The 17,638-nt window shown below is 43.4% G+C and overlaps 1 protein-coding gene across 2 annotated transcripts in view; it reads left to right on the top strand.

Moving 5' to 3' along the window:
- Positions 1 to 945: 945 nt before the first annotated feature.
- MASP1 (mannan binding lectin serine peptidase 1) overlaps positions 946 to 17,638 on the top strand; it is a 62,873-nt gene continuing 46,180 nt past the window's right edge. The window contains exons 1-2 of one of the 2 annotated variants that reach the window (XM_006084791.3): positions 946 to 1,178; positions 7,010 to 7,241. In XM_006084791.3, the coding sequence (XP_006084853.1) occupies positions 1,174 to 1,178; positions 7,010 to 7,241 (237 nt within the window). In that variant the 5' untranslated portion in view covers positions 946 to 1,173. The remainder of the gene's footprint in view (positions 1,179 to 7,009; positions 7,242 to 17,638) is intronic. The other variant, XM_006084792.3, reaches the window with a different exon arrangement.

Here is a 17,638-nt window from a genome sequence, read left to right on the forward strand (position 1 = left end):
AGCAGTAAGAAGTAACTAAGGGCTGGGCAATCTTGGCAAGTCATGCAGCCTCTCTGAGCCTCAGTTTTCCCATTTGTAAAATGAGTATAATGGTATGACCCTCACAAGTTGGTGGGAGTAACTAAGATGACATCTGTGTGTCACTCTGCCTAACGCAGAAAAGGTTCTCAGTAAAAATCTCTTTTTTATGCCCATTTGGTTGTCATTGTTGTGAAGGGAGTTACTTCGCTTATTATTCAGCGCAGTTTAGATCTGGTGCTGATTTCTCCACAAATCTGCATATGGACACATATACAGTCGTGGCTCTTCCTACACCGGGGTGCAGGACTTTCTGACTGTGGAGCATCTTCTCTGGCTGTGTTAGACCTCCGCACCCTCTGAGTTGGTAAACAGCACAAGTTCTGTATTTCAGTGGGAACACCGAGCCAACTGCAGGGCCTCTGCTCCCAAACATTCCCGGCCAGCAGCTGTGCTCACAGGAAAACCTGTGCTGTTTGCCCACAGACCTGGGGACCAGGGATCTGTTTTCTTTCCCAGTGTCAATGTTAGAATTGCCTTCTTGGTTGGTTATTTCTGTTTAGTTGGTGTCCTTTTGCCAATGTCCTGAAAAAGAGCAGAAAACTATAGCCATCTGGCAAGGGAGAGTGACGAGAAATTAGACTTTGCCCCCGGAGAGTGACGAGAAATTAGACTTTGCCCCCCTCCACCCTCTACACTCACACACACACACACACACACACACACACACACTCACACACACACACGGTGACACAAATACCTATTTGAGCCACTCAGTTATTTTCTCTCAGGGACTGGAGCCAGCCAAGCAGGATAAAGGAGGGAACTGGAGGAGCAGATCTCTTCAGGAAGACAGATTCTGTTCTGTCAGGTTCCTCTGAGTGTGTGTAAGAGGGAGGAGAGAGAGAGAGAGAGAGAGAGAGAGAGAGAGAGAGAGAGAGAGAGAGAAAGGCAGAGGGAGAGAGGGGGAGAGGGGATCTGTTGCAGGCAGGGGAAGGCGTGACCTGAATGGAGAATGCCAGCCAATTCCAGAGACACACAGGGACCTCAGAACAAAGATAAGGCATCGCTGACACCACATCGGGGACGAGCTCACAGACAACTCAGGCCGGGGAGGACCAAGGCCAGGCAGCCAGGAGAACCCAAGGCAAGAAAATGAGGTGAGTGCCAGGGTAGGAATGGGCAAGGCTGTCCCTTCAGGGACCCGGTGTCAAATAGCCCTGTGGGGTCTGACCTTGTCTCTGGGCTGACTCACCTTTGTGTCCTATGGGTGGTACAAAGGGTTTCTTATCAATCCTTGGGGCTCTGAGAGGGAGACTGAGCTGGGCGCCTTCCTGGGACTCCGGAGACATGCAACTTGAAACGGGAGACTTTGTGCAAATCCTGCCCAGGGCTGCTGAGGCTCAGATTCCCCTTCTGCCAGTGTGGGTGCTGCCTGCTGGCGAATGAGACTTTCCTCCTGCTGCCCACAGGCTCAGTTTTTTGTTTTCCTCCTCTGCAAAGAACATTGGTTTACCTCTCCCAACACTTTGTGAGTTAGATATGTGTTTGTGTGTTTATTTGTTCTGACCGGAAAAGAAACCAGCTTCCCACAGCTCAGCTCTGTGGTTTCTTAAACCCTCAGAAGTTGGCCAGTTAAAATCTCAATTTAGAAAACTAAAAACCTGTCCCCGTTTTACAGTTTTCTATAAATTTCTGAATTTCTGACTGAAATCAGAGGCAGCTGGTGGTATGAATCAGAATACCAATAGCACCAAATGGCTCTTACAGGATAGCACAATTTTAATTTTTTTAAAAGGAGCCTTTGGTTCTGAACCGAGGACTTTAAATTCTAATTGTTTTTATGCTCTTCAACATTCCCTATTCCTCAGCTATAGTTTGAGTTACTTGATCCTTCCTACCATACATTCCTTGTAAGTTTTCCTCTGCAAGTCTCAAAACCTTACCACCGTAATTGTTTTTACTACTTATAAGTGTTAATGCTGTTAAGAATTAAAAAAAAAGGAAGAAGAAGAAAGGAAAGAAAAACACTGCAGATGTTAAGTCCTTAAACCCCTCTTTTCCCATTAATTTTCTTCTCCATTGAAAAAGGGGGTTCTATTTGTTTCTCTTTTGCAAAGTCATCTAGCAACTTTTCTGGGTCTGGGATCAATGAGGGGCTTCAGACTGTTAACTCTTTGAACTCAGATTACCTGTGGTTCAGAGAGGTAATCGGGTCTTTAAGGTTAATTCTTTTAAAAGAACATTCTGCTCTTTTTAAATCCATTGTAATTTTAGATCTGCCATCTAACTTCATATTCCTTTCTCCTAAAAGAGATGAAATGTATGCCATCTACATGCAATGACAATTTGATTGATCTGTCACTGTTTGAATCTCACCCTACCCCCAATGCCCCAGTCATACCAAACTACAGGGCTGATGAACAAGTTCTGTGTCTTTGCGTTTACCCATTCCTTAACCCAGAACATCCTTCCCCCTTATTTTCTACCTAGGGGACCTGATTGCTCCAGTCAACTCAAACATCACCTCCTCTTCCCTAGCCAACATCCCCAGAATAAGCATCCTCTGTCCTCTGGGGCTACATCTCTTCTTGTCTTTGCACATCTCCTTGTTTAAATGCCCACCTCCTCTTCCAAGATTGACTGTCTCCTAAGATACGGAATCTTTTTGTATTTGTATGCCCAGTGTGTAGCATGATATCTGTTTCCTTATCTGTTAGGCAATCAATAAATTTTGGCTGAATTGCATTCAGTTGTTAAATAGCACAAATACTACAGAAAAGTGCTCCACTAGAAGTTTTCCAAGAGTCTTGCCTCCTATAGAAGGGCACTTGAGAGTTTACAAAACCCTTTCATGGGCACTGTCTCTTCTGGTTTTCAGATTTTGGATAAGGTAAAGATTTATGAAAAAGTGACGATAAAAGCAGTTAACAATTTACCCAAAGCCACATGGATGATTTGGAAAGCTCAGACTTAAACTTGGGTCTTTGGACTTCAACTCCAGGACTTGAATGTTTTTTCTACCATATTCTACCAGACTCTCAACCAAGTAACATTCTATACAGGCATCTCCCAGTCCTCCTGCACATTAGCATCATCTGTAATGCTTCAAAGTGCCGAGGCCTGGCCCTCACTCCAGACCAATTAAACTAGAATCTGTTGGGGGAGGGGCTTTGGTATTAGTATCTTTTTCAAAATTTTTCACATAAAGCCATGGGTTTTTGAATTATTTTTCACAGGATTAATTGCTTTGGCCAGATGCCTGGGCATATGGGCATGGACCCAGCTTCCTCTGTGAGCTTCGGTTATTCCCTTCTTCTGTTGAAGCTAATTTGCCATATGGTATTGGCTATGACATGTCACCTCTTGGGGTATCCTTTTCATCACCCGTCAACTAAGGGTGTTGTCAAAGGGATCTATGCAGTCCCTTTCAACTCTTCTACTCAGAGACAGTCTGGATGTAGTGCAGGTTGAAGTGAGGGGCGTGAATGGAGAGGATAGAAATTACTACTCATTGCATAATCTATGCAGGCATTTTTATCTTTCCTGATGGCCTGTTCCCACACTGGAGCCTCTGAAATCCCAGTTTTCGACATTACTTTTGACATTTCAAGCAAATGTAGCTCAATTTTTTTGATTAGCTAGAATATAGATAGCAGGTGTCAGGAATTGTACAGCCGGTGCCTGGTGTATAAGAAGCCAAAAACAGTCAGAGAGTGTGATGGGGAATGAAAGCCGACACTTATATCCTCTGATTTGCAGCCCCTAAAGCAAGCAAGCATATGCTCAAGCCCATTATGTGCAAGGAGATATTTGTTTCATATGTTCGACTGTTTTGAGATGCAAACAGAATAGAACAGAAAGCTTCGCAGGCCATCCTCCCACACTAAACAGTTGTCTACCCCACATGGTCCTGGGCTTCTGGGCTGTCAGCAGCCGGCCCTTGACAGCCCCGCAGTAGGAGGCTGAGTCTCCTCCATGTGGTCTGGAAAAAGCAGCCATGGAGAAAGTTGACCTTTGAGCCTTGCACAATCTGGATGTCGCTATTACAGGGAAGTCCGATTTGGGAGCCAACCGTCACTCCTAACCCCCCTGTTTTTTGGGAAGCAGCATGATGGAGTAATCATAACTAATGTTTGCCTAGGGCTGGGCAGTTAACAAAGCACTTTCCAACCGCCTTTTTCTGAGAGCAGCCCTGTAGGAAGTCATTATTATCACCAAATGGATGAAGAGACAGAAACCTAACATGACTTTCCCAAGATGGTTCAGATAAATGAAGTAAAAGTCTGAACTGGAACCTAGTTTTTCTGCCCCAGGACCAGCACTCTCCCCTCCCCAAGCAGCACTGCAGCAGAACTCCCTGCCCTGCTGACATGGGTATATTTCCTCCCTTGAATGTAGGGCTGCCTGGGCCCTGTGAGTGAGAGTTTCTGGACTCAGCTTTCCTATGAATTCACTAGAGACTTGGACTTATGCCTTCCCTTCTCTCTGCCTCTGTGGCCCTTCCTCCAACAGACTGGTTTAAAAAAATATTGACCCCGGCAATTGGATTAAAACAATTTGCTTCCTTAGTTGCATCTCACATTATTATAAGGGCTTGGAAAAAATTTAAGTAATTTTATTGTTTTCTTTTTATTGAAAAAAAATAGTACAGGTCCTTCTAGACAAATTTGAACATTTTTTATACACAAAAATAAAATTAAAAACACTCATATTTTATGTCAGTGATAACCACTGCTAGTACCCTGCTGATATCCTTCTAGGCCTATTTGCACTTACCTATTTATCTTTTATGTAAATATTATGAGAAAGCTATGTATATAGATTCAAAAATTCATGCATATGCACATATACACATATATGCATCTGTACTTGTGGGACAGAGGGTTGGGAAAAAGTCTCCTGACTAGCAAAGATATAACTATTAATCCTAAAATGCTGGTATAATTTCCCAGCGTTGACTTTTGGGGCTGTATAAGACTGTGGCCCCATTTCATTCATCTATTCACTCATTCAGTCATTACTGATTATATATTAAGCTCTACACTAGGTCCTTTATATACATAACCTTGAATGCTCATGTGAGTTTTTTAATTAGAGATAATCCCATTTTTATATGAGGAAATTGGAGCTCAGAGAGACTAATTACCCAAGATTTCATGGCCAATAAGCAGAAAAATTGGGATTTGAACCCCAATACATCGAACTTCAGGGGCTGTTCCCCTAAAGCAGTGCAGTGTGATATGTGCTCAATTGAGTGAAAGATACTCCATAGCATCAGAAGCTTTAAACTGGATGATGGAGGAGAAATAAGACAATTAGGTGGGAATGATTACAGCATGTGGAAGAAGGCTGAGTTATGGGTGGGCATGGCATGCCAAAGTATGGCTGGCACTGAGATGAAGGTGGATAGACAGATCAGCACTAGATCAAAAAGGGATCATCAGCCAACCCGGGAGCAGATGCTTTACCATGGTCACATCTGTGTATTAGTAAATCAACCTTGGAGGAAGATTGCTGAATAGTATAAAGTGGAGGCAGGGAGACCACTTAGGATGCAATAGCAATCTATAATAATAAAAGTGTAATATGCTAATTAGACTGGACAGCCAAACGACATTCCAGACGTCATTCCAGACGTCCTTCTGGATGAAGCTGCGGCAGCAAGGGCCGAGGCAGAGGCGGTTAGGAACCATCAAGCAGGTAGGCAAGCAGTTAGAGGCAATCAGGCCAGCAGGCAGAGTGGTTAGGGGTGATCAGGCAAGTGAGTGGTTGGGGCGATCAGGCAGGAAGGCAAGTGGTTGGGGAGATCAGGCAGGCAGGTAGAGGTGGTTAGGAGCGATGAGGCAGGCAGCTGAGCAGTTAGGGGCATCAGGCAGGCAGGCAGAGTGATTAGGGGCAATCAGGCAGGCAGGCAGAGTCGTTAGGGGCGATCAGGCAGGCAGGTAGGCCAGCGGTTAGGAGCCAGCAGTCCCGGATTGTGAGAGCAATGTCTGACTGCGGTTTAGGCCCTGCAGGATCAGGCCTAAACTGGCAATTGGACATCCCCTGAGGGGTCCCAGATTGCGAGAGGGTGCAGGCTGGGCTGAGGGACCCTCCCCATGCATGAATTTTGTGCACCAGGCCTCCAGTATTTCAGTATTTCATATAAGAACGTTTACATCAACTGACCTTGGGAAGCAATAGTACTTATGGGAAAACTTGATGAGCCAGGTTTGGGATGTTTGAATTCAAGGTCCTTGGGTCTTGCTTGGGTAGGGGAGGGGTCAATCTATTAGATGCTTGGTGTGGTGTATATTGACCATTAGGGCTTTGACAAGCCTTGAACATTCTGCCTCTATTGCATCAGTCACATTGGGTGTGTTCTGTAAGTTTTATTGAGTTTTCCTTGCCCTTTATCCAATTCTTTTAATAGTTCATTCTTTTTCATTCCTACAGCTGGAAATAAATTGTAGGGTTTTGATCATTTTATAAGAACACTTACCAAGAGGGAAAAATTTTGTTTTACTGAGTCTTTCTTAATTCAAAAATTTGCATACCTTGATTAATTTTGTTAAATTTGTGTAAGGTACTGCATCATTGAGCACAAATCTCATCCCAAGATTACTATGTTACTATTACTTTTTAGAAAACAAAAGGGGTTATAATTCTTAAATGAGGTTGAGCTGAAGAAATAATAACTTTTACCTGATTATGAAATTTACATTTTCAACAGAAAAATGATATGTGTCAGAGTCCCAAATGTGGTATTTGCTGGGAAAGTTTAATAGTATTATCAAATCTTCAAAAGAGCACAACTGACAGAAACTTTAGAAATCACTGAGTTACCGTTTTCTGTATTCTAGACTGGGTAAGCAAGACCCACAGGGGAGGAGTAAAGGCAGAAGTCAGTGGCCGAGATATGCTGAGAACTTGATCTCTGGCTGCTGACTTAGTTAAATGGTGAGGAACTGTGTCCGTGAATGTAAGGTGATCCATTTTTGTCTTTTAGGTGGCTCCCTCTTTATCATGCTTTGTGCTTCTCCTTGTGGAAGGCTTTGGCCCACACTGTGGAGCTTAACAATATGTTTGGCCAGATTCAGTCGCCTGGCTATCCAGACTCCTACCCGAGTGATTCGAGAGTGACTTGGAATATCACTGTTCCAGAAGGATTTCGGATCAAGCTTTACTTCATGCACTTCAACTTGGAATCCTCCTATCTTTGTGAATATGACTTTGTGAAGGTGAGACCCCTGATATTCCCTAACTGGGCCAGGATGTCTATTGGGGAATCTGCTGGGAGTTAGGGAAACCTAGATGAATTAGATGCTGTGCTTACTTCCTTGCTGGCAGTCCAGTGAGGGAGACACAAAAGGTTACAACATGATGAATGAAGGTGTGAGTGGCATGCTAGGTGTAGGCTGAGTACATAAACCGAGAAAGGACCAAGAGGAAAACTGAGGCTGGCAAAGTGTAACTCAGCCAAACACAGCTTCCTCTTTTTATTTCTGTTCTCAAAGTCTTTAATGTTTTCATTAGCCTCTACTCCAAGGTCACTTTTAATTCACAAAAGCAGAAAAGGGGTGGGACGCCAACATAAGCATTAATCAGACTGAAACACATCTGTAAGTGTGTCGAAATCTGAGGCACTAGAAAGCATTGCCTAGTTCCCTAAGTAATGATCAAGTGTTTTGAGGAGTGTAGGACATCCAGTAGCAGACAGTAGGAGGTGAGATTGGAAGGTTAGATTGGGGAGAGATTCTGAGGGGCCTTGAATGTGATGCTAAGGAGTTTGTATTTTAATCAGCAAAAGGTATAGGCAAGGGTGGGGGTCGCTATCAGAGGGGAATGTAAAGAAAAAACACATGGATGAGGGGCAGAAATAATCAACACAGTATTCCCTGGAATTTAGAGAGAGCCCACAAACAAGACCATGGATGGGAAGCTGTTCTTTAAAAGTGAGGCTAAGAAAGGTTGGAGAACTTTCTTTCTTTCTTTCTTTCTTTCTTTCTTTCTTTCTTTCTTTCTTTCTTTCTTTCTTTCTTTCTTTCCTTCTTTCTTTAATTTAAATGAAAAAAAAATATGATTGGAGTACTTCTGAGAGATTGAGTTTATTAAGGTTGTGTCTGATTTGAAAAGATGAGAACCTGCTTTCTAAACTTTCTCTGACTTCCTGGAAGAGGTTCTCATCAAACAACTCTAGAGCAGACTTTGCATATTGTTAGGATTATTATAGACTCATTTTCCACAGCCAATATTTCAACAAGAGTTAGCCTTGTATTAGCCAGAATGTTTGATCAACAACAAAGTAGTGAGTTTGCAAGGTGCTTTTACACTTATAATCTTATTCAACCTTTAAAACAATCCTATGAGACAGGTACTACTATCCCATTTAAAAGGCCAAGAAAAAATCCAAGAAGGTAAAGCAACTCACCCAAAGTTGTATAGCTAGAAAGTGGCAAAACAAGGATCTAAACCCATGTCTTGTGACTGTCATTCCCATGCTTTTTTGACTATACAAGTTGTGATCCACTGAGCCCCAGGATACTGCAGGGGGTTACAAAGCTACTATAGGCAGGGGAAGCCTGGTAAGTGGGGCTGTGAACTCCTACCCTGCTTAAACTCATTTTAATTGCTGGATGTTGCTTATCATTTATGTTGGGTCTGAATCAAAAAAATATTACTTGCAACAAGGGTTTTGTGACTTAAAAAGCTTCCAAATTGGTACTCCATGGCAAAGTTTCTAAATTTCCACACTATTGACATTTTGAGCCAGATCATTCGTTGTTAAGGAAAGCTGTTTTGAGAATTATACAATTTTTAACAACATCCCTGGCTTCTACTTACTAGATGCCAATAGCACTTCCCTCTTGAGTTGTGAGCACCAAAAATGTCTCCAGATCTTGCCAATACCCCCAGAGAGGCAAAATCTCCTCATTTGAAAACCATTGCTCTAAGGAATGCTGCCCCTCTTTGAATGTTTTGTGCTAGGGACTATGAGAATTTAGGGATACAAAAGATCTGGCCCCTTTCAAAGAAAGATGAGCCCAGAAAATAGCCGCTGCACAAGATGGAAAAGAGTAATGACAATGAGAGGCTGACAAGTGGAGCCAACCTCTCAGGCAGGGGTTGTTCACCAAGACCCTAAGCATGCATCATCCTAAATTGAAATTTCTGACAAACTGGACAATTATGTCCTTTAGGATATAATCTAGCCTCTGCCAGAACCAAACCCTAAGAGAAGATAGATTATGGGTAGGGGCATTAGGTTAGCAGAATCCCCCAGCCCAATTCCCCAACAAATACTGGTCATAAAGCCAAGTTAGTCTTGAATATGTGGACTTCACCAGAAGGAAGGTGACCAAACATTGGCTAAATAAGACAGTACACTCCATAGATTCAGACAAGGCTAGATGTGAACTTCCTAACTGCTTCTTTCCTCTACTTTCAAACATGTCAACCATCAAGAAATTTTCTCAGTGAGAACACTTGATTTTATTGGTAGCAGAAGCCTCACGACCATAAATGTACAGATTTTTTTTCCTTTGGCTGCAACAATGGCTTATTTTCATTATCCCGCCCCCCTCTCTACCCCTAGAATTGACTCTCTCTCAGTTCATATGCATTGAGCAATCATTTCTCACAAGTTTTCCTCTTATTCAGACAGATGCCAGGTTTGACCTTGTTAGGACTCCTTTATGAAGATGACAAACACACAATAGAGGATTTAACTTATTCCTTTGCCCCAAATAAATTCAGTCTCCTGGCAAAGGAGATTAAGGAGCTGACATCAGCTGTGTTTTGTAGTGGGAAAAAATGACAAGGTACTGTTCAAGGGCAACAATAGAATCTGAAGACCTTTCTGACACTGAATTAAGGACACTGGAATACATTTCTACCCAAAGCTTGACCTTTCTGGCTGAAGAATATGTTGGAAATTGATTAATGGTTTCTATCCAGGCAGGTGAAACACCTTTCTGAAAGCCCAAGGAGATGGAACTAAACTTTCTGGAAGGAGAGCATAGTCTTAAGTTCTTGCCTGGGTTTCAGGAAATGCCTGTTCTAGTCCCGTATCTGCCATTAATTTCCAAATGATTGGGAGTGGACAAGAAAATCTTGTAATACTCACTTTGCTCCAAAATCAGACTTATAACCAAAGATCAGTCTGCTTGAGACAATGCAGAAACTGAGCTGCCTACCTGAAGTGCCCTGCAGTTCTTGTAGCTCTGCCCCAGACACATTTTGCCAAAATCTTTGGAGGAAGGAATTAACACCTTGGGCAGAGAGGGCAAGACGCATTTCTTTACTTGAGCTTGTCCAGCTGACTCCCTTCTAGAATGCCAACCAGCACCAGCATTAGCCTCCCTGCAGAGGCTCCAGCAGCCATGAGGCCTGAGCAGGCCTTCCTTTGCAGGACACTGTGCCCTGGTCAGCTGACAACTGGTGCTCATATGGAGACAGGTCCTGTGCCCTTGGCCACACATGCCTTGCACAGTTCCTCTCCTGGAGTCAAGAACTCACAGAATATCAGGATGCTGAGGCCCTCCGCATACTCATCTAGTCCCACACAAAATTTGTTGTTTTTCAAATATTATGTCCCAATGAACGCTTTCTTCTAAGAAATCTTCTAGTCAGCCAATAGAGAAAACAGAAGTGGGGCTGCTCAGAGTGAAGGTGGCTCTGAAGCTCACTCTGCTCACTCATCCTCCTTGGTCACCCTGAAGTTCACACCTATCGGGAATTATAACTTGACTGTTGCTTACGTTCCTGTTGGACAGAAGAGGTGACTGGAGCTCATAATTCAGGGACAAGACTAGTACTCTGGACTCTGAACTCCCAAACCCAAAAGCCTTCTACATATAGTTGAAACCCATTCCCTTTTTCTAATTGCCCTACCACCTTCGACCCCAGAATATGTTTCTTTCCTGGCTACTTAATGAGAGGAAGACTCTTCGCTTTCCATCTGCATGAGTATGAGCATACCACACCACTCCTGGATAAGTCAACATTCTCTCCAAAATTCTGTTTTTTTCATCTGGTCCATAAAGAGGTGAGATGAGATATTCACTAAAGTCCCTTAAATTACAGAATTCTAATCCTAATCCTCCTTGCCAGAATTTTCCAGATAAGCCCACCAAACCCTTAATTTTCTGGTTAGAATAATGCCATAAACCAGTAATGATATGTTACGATGGCCACTTCTCAAGGTTCCATGGCCATAAGCACTCCATTAAGAGCCTACAGTCTGCTGGGGATGCCTTAGTGACATGTCATTTAAAGAAAACTTGTAAACATATCATTCCACTGCTGTCCTTTTTAAATAACACTGATTTCCATTTGATGATTTCTATCCAGAGATGTTAAATGCTCATATAATATGCCCTGTTTTGAGGCTTTATCACTCTGCGACTAAATTGCCTTGGTAGACTTTGTAGTGGGTTTAAAGAACCCTCCAGTTCACAAGAACCCTTTTCAGCGCAGCCCAAACCCACAGACCACCCTTCCCACCCTGATCCATCAGGGTGATATGACCACACTGCTGACACTGCATATCAGTAGCTTACAGAAGACCAGGACCCCCAAGGCTGCAGTCCAGATGCCCCCATTTTAGAAAATTCCTCTCTCCGACCTGATTCCTTGCAGTCCTTGGTCTTCAAAATGCATACACATCTGCACAACAGCATCTGCTTCCTTGGAATGTGTCTGCAATGTGTGGATTCCTGCAGTGCACAGATGAGGCATACAAATCACAGCTGGTTAATGTTGCAGGTGAGATCAGAGCACAGATGCTGGCCAGGGAGTCGGTAAGCCTGGATTCTTGTGGTCTTTCTCTTCTAAGTAGGTTAACCATGGGCAAGTGACTACTTCTATACGGGGTCACTGGTATATAGGAACTTGAACAAGATGGTCTCTAAGGCCAATGTAACCCTCATATATATGTAGCTAAGACTTCAAAAATCATAATTCAATTCTATCATCATTATGATAAAAGCCTAGGGAAGGGAAATTTATTGGCCAAGGTCACACTGGGACCAAAATTTATATCTCAAGATTTTCAGTCTCTTTCTTCTTTTAAAAAAATTAAATGGCAGTGGAGTTCCATATACAGATGCTCAGGGTTTTTTTTTAAGTGTAATGTAATATAAGTACAATATAAGGCAAACATTGTCCATAGTCAAACTTACTCAACCTCCTAAATATATTAGAGCACTGTCTTACAGTATATCCAGAAGGGACTTTTTTCTCATAAATGCAACAAATTACAGTTCTTTTGGTTGAGCATCAGATGAAGTGGTCAACTTGTGCTTAGAAAGAAGCCCTGGAGCTGTTGTTACTGAAGGAGGTACTTAGAAACCAGAACCACCAAGGGGACAGCATATGCACACATCCTATTTTCAATTTCACTCCATGACATCTGTTTCATTGGAAAGGTAGACAATAAAAACCTGCATGCAGTTTTTATTCTCTTCTCTCTTTTACTCATTGAGTGCAAATAGCTCAATTGGCATCTGTTAAATGCTCATGTGATATAACACCACTGTTCCTCTGTTAACTCTATATCCTTGATGTATTCAGCTTTTCTTCCATTCTTGCCACTGTTAGCCACTTAGTTCCAATTCTTATTCTTCTCACCTAGCCTATTGCAATAGCCTCCTAAATGTCTACCAGCTGTCAGTCTCTCCTCATTCAGTCCACCCTCTATATGTGTCCAAAGGAAAAACATTGCTTTGATTGTGCCATCTCAAAATCTTTCAATGTCTCCCCACCATCTATGGAATGAAGTCCAAGAATCTTATTGAAAACTTTCCATAAACTCAACACTGCACTAAAGGCAGGGTCCACAAAGATGAGTACCTGTCCTCAAGGAATTCTTATGAGACAAGTACATAATTAATAAAGTAAAGCTAGGCAATTAACACATGTGGTATAAGGCAGTATATAGATTGGGGAGTGGTCATTTCTGGGTGTTCAGGAAAGGCTTTGGAAATAGTTAATGCTTGAGATAAGTCTTGTAGGGTAAATAGGAGTTCAATAGTGCATTTCCCTAAGCTTCTCAATCTTTCTAAGCATTGGTTTTGTAATCAGTAACGGAAAAAGTTTATAATGATACAGTACTTTTCTCAAAGGTTGTGGGAGGGTTTAAATGAGATAATGGCTGTAAGTGAAATCAACACTGCAAAAGGCAGTCATGCTCAAGGGTTCAAAAATCAGGCTTTAGCTGTAACCGGTTTGGCTCAGTGGATAGAGCGTCGGCCTGCAGACTGAAAGGTCCCAGGTTCGATTCCGGTCAAGGGCATGTACCTTGGTTGCAGGCACATCCCCAGTGGTGGGTGTGCAGGAGGCAGCTGGTCGATGTTTCTCTCTCATCGATGTTTCTGACTCTCTATTCCACTCCCTTCCTCTCTGTAAAAAATCAATAAAATATATTTTTTTAAAAAAAGAAGTACAGTTTCTAACTGATCTAATAATAAAACAACATATTTAAAAAAAATCAGGCTTTAGAACCAGTCAGAACTGGGGTCAGGCCCTGCCTCCACCTCTTATTGTAAACTGTGGGTAATAATAATAATGTCTGTCTCATGAGCTTCTTGGGAATGCCAAATGAGATCAATGCTTTAATGACCTATGTCCTAGACATCTGCGATTAGCTCAATAAATATTATTACAGTGGTAATGATGGCAATGGTCTGCGTAACAAAATGCCTCCTGGTATCAGTAGATGCTCAATAAATACCAGTTTTCTCATCTCTACCACTAGTTGTCTATTCATGACCTTGCTCTTGTCAGGCAATCTATAGAAAGGTACTTTGAAAGACCTGTTCAAGTGCAGGAGGCTATTTCTCATTAGTGTTTACCTGTAGAAACACAAACTTATGGCAGATTCTAAACTATTGCCTCACTTTATTCTCATGGAATAGGAAGAGCAGGGATTATCATACCTAATTTAAAGAAAAGAAAACTGAGCACAAAAAAACTTAAATGGATTTGTCCAAGACTCCATAGAAGGCCAAGTCTCAATTCCTGGTCTTTTTACTTCCAAGTCATGATTTTTATCTTCACTCAGTCCCACTCAGAACAGACTTTATCCTGGTAGGGACCTTGATATGCTTCCTGGCTACACATTTTTTTCTAAGGCAACACTGCCTATCAGAGTAACTCAGTAAAATTTAGTAAAACGAAAGGACCTTAAGGATCCTGTGTTGTCTAGATTTTGTTAAAGAACTCTTTTATCCTGATTTTGAGAGAAAAATATTTTACTAAAAATAATTGGAAATGGAGTCTGGGCTATGAAAGCTGGGAAATGCTCAATTTATCTGTTTGTGATACACAAGTTCTAGTGGTGAACTCAAGGTCATTCCACTAGACCAGTGGTCGGCAAACTCATTAGTCAACAGAGCCAAATATCAACAGTACAACGATTGAAAATTTCTTTTGAGAGCCAAATTTTTTAAACTTAAACTATATAGGTAGATACATTGCTATTAACTTAATTAGGGTACTCCTAAGGCTTAGGAAGAGCCACAATCAAGGGGCCAAAGAGCCGCATGTGGCTCGTGAGCCACAGTTTGCTGACCACGGCACTAGACTATCAGCCTCATAAGTTCAGGGCCCATCTCCATGTTTTTTCCCAGCAATGAGCACAGTCCTGAGGCAGAACAGAAAAAGGCATATGTCTCCTGATGGTGAGCATAAAGGAAAGGACTCTGGTCTAGAAATCAATCACTGACTTCTGCTGAGACATTGGGCAAGTCACCTCTCTGCTTTGGTCCTCAGTTTCCCCATCTGGCCAGAGAGAAAATTGGACTCGCTGGCCTCTGCAAGCCCTTTCAGTCCTGATGGTCTGTACCTCCCACTCCACCGCCCACTTCCCCAGGCCTCATTGGTCAGTCTGCATCCTGCTGCATAACTGAGAGATGAGTCCCTCTATGGCCCTGCTCTGACCTCCGCCCCTAATTTCTGTGCAGAGCTCTGTGTTTACTCAACCTCCAGGCTGTGGCTGACCCCAGCTACTGCAGTAGCTCTGCTAATTCTGTGGGAGTGGACAGGAGGCCTTGGATCCTGAAAGAAAAGAGAATGAGAAATGGATAAATGTCTCTCGTGAATTTTAATTGTATTCCCTGGTGCGATTTTTTCACTACAGAGGTACTAGCTCCCAAACACCAATTCTAGCTGATTCAGAAGAATCAAGAGGTGAAAATGAGCTTCAGAAAAGTGTGGGAAAAAAACCATGAATTTTATGCAGGAAGTGCAAACAGCACAGGCTATGGGTGATGGAAAGCAGAAGGAAGGTCACAGTGCTGGGACAGAGAATGTGCTCAAGTGTGGGGGAGTTTGAGGGGAGTGTGCCCCGAGGTATGGGCACACCTGGTGTGCAAATCTGTGTGCTGGTGTGTACACAGGCAGCTCTCAGATACACCTTAGTAAAAAGCGAAGTTGAGTTTACTTTGGTGTGCTCATTCATAAAGGAAAAATTAGGGAACAGAACATATCCATTTATTTGACAAATGTATTTCTTGAATGCCTACTATTTACCAGAGCTTGGGGTATAGAAGTAATTAAAACAGACAAAAATCCCCGCCCACAGGGTACTGACATTGCACTGGGGGAAACAGACAATAAACATTGAACATAATCCATAAGTACATTATATAGTGAGTCATAAGGTGATAGGCAATGAAATAGAGCAGGGTAAAAAGGGGCCCTGTGAACCAGGGTGGGGGTTATGATTGAAATATGTTGGGCAGGATAGTCCTCATTGAAGGGGTGACATCTGAGCAAAGACTTGAAGAAGCTGAGAAAGTTAGCCATGTGGCTTTCTGGGAAAAGCATTCCCATTGGGGAGAACAGCCAGTGCAAAGGCTGGGTGTGTTTGAAGAACAGCAGGGATGGCAGTGTGGCTGGAGCAGAGGGACAGGGATGGGAAATGAAGAGAGAGGTGCTGGGGACAGGGAAGGAGAGCCTGCTGCTCATCAGGGGGCTGGAAAATAAGGTCCCTGCTAAATGCTGACAGGCAGTGGCAGACTTGACAAGCTGCTTTCACACCAGTTTTTTTATTTGACCTCTTGACTCTTAGAGGACAGAACTAATGTCCACCTTGTATGTTTGTGAAAACTCAGCCTGAACATAGTGTTGTTCTCGTAAATGATTCACAGCTGGATCTGGGTTGGGAAGGGAGAAGAGATGCACAATAGCCCACCACTCACCACTCACGTACTAGATATAATATCTCAAGAGCATAGATAATAGTAAAATGCTAAAATAGTTAGTAGGTGATGAGTTTTTATATAATCTGTTTTTGATATATATATAAGTTATATGTAAGTTTATGAAACTTGATTTTTCATGATGGCTGTATTTAAGAACAGGGTCACAAAAAACCTTGAAAAGTTGGCAGTTGGCTCCTATAAGCTGGTACAAGCTGGCTCCCGCACACCATTGCCCAGGAAGGTTAAAATGGTGAGTGGCAGAGCAGTGACCAGAACCCAGGCTGTTTGGTTCCTATTCCAGCTCTCTGCATGGAAAAATCTGAGGCGGTGCATTTGGGCTAGGGTGGGGCAGAGGCCTGGGCCGTGGCAGAGGACAAAACCAGCTCACACATTCCTGGAACTGCTAGGTGACACTGGACCCTGGCAGGCCCCTCTGTCCACTCAGCACTTACTTAATCAGTACTTTCACTCCAGTCCAGACTGTGACGCACCTTGAGCCAGGCAGCCCAGCTGAGGAAGAACACAGCCAGGCTTTGTCTTTAGCAGTCAGTCCTCCAGCAATTTTCCTGTCCTCAACCCTGGGCGCAGCCTCCTAGTCCCCTGGGGATTTGCATGTGAATGGGCCTGAAGTCACTGAAGGGGTCAGGTGGGGCATCTGAGCCAACAAGAGTGTAAATCCTTCCTGGCCCGCCTTCCAAGCCTGGATTCCCAGACTCTCCCTCCACCCATCCCCCCTACTTCCAATCCACTCCCACTGAGCTGGTGGGCACTGCCAGTTTCCCACCTGCAGGATGCCTGCTTCCCAGGCTTCCAGTCACTCCTCCCCAGCCAGCTCTTTTCTTCTCCAGGGCTCATGCTGCTTGGAGACCATCCCCTTTTCTGTCCAGAGCCCTCCCTGAGAATGGGCAGTCCTTGCTGCAGGAGGCAGCTTGGACTCCAAGGACTTATGAGTGTAAGGGAGCTGTGTCTCAGGCCCCCACAGTGTTAACTGTGCCAGCACATGGTGCATTGACACAATACCTTGTTAGGGGCTCCCCCAGCTCTGTTAGCAGGTTTTCACTCTGACTAACAAGTAAATAAGAACACTGTGCTGGGATGCTCAGTATACTTGGGCCCTGATCCTGGCTCTGCCATTAGCAGGCCATGTGACTTTGAACCAGCTGCTTCACTTCCCTGAGCCTCAGTTTCCCCATCTCAGAAAGAAAAGAGATAGACTCGATAGCCTTTAATGCCCTTTGATCTCTGATATTCTGTGGTTCTCTGATTCCAATGACTGAACCAGGGACGGAAGACAGGGCATCTGGAGTTTGTCTCAGGTCTGCTGCTCCAGGATATGTGGCTTTGGGGACTCACATCACCTCTCTGGGCCCAGAATGACAGTGTCTACCAGAGTGCATCCATCACAGCCTGCTATCACAGCAAATGAAATAAAA

This window comes from Myotis lucifugus, unplaced genomic scaffold (genome assembly GCF_000147115.1).
Source record: "Myotis lucifugus unplaced genomic scaffold, Myoluc2.0 scaffold_14, whole genome shotgun sequence".
Classification (NCBI taxonomy): domain Eukaryota; kingdom Metazoa; phylum Chordata; class Mammalia; order Chiroptera; family Vespertilionidae; genus Myotis; species Myotis lucifugus.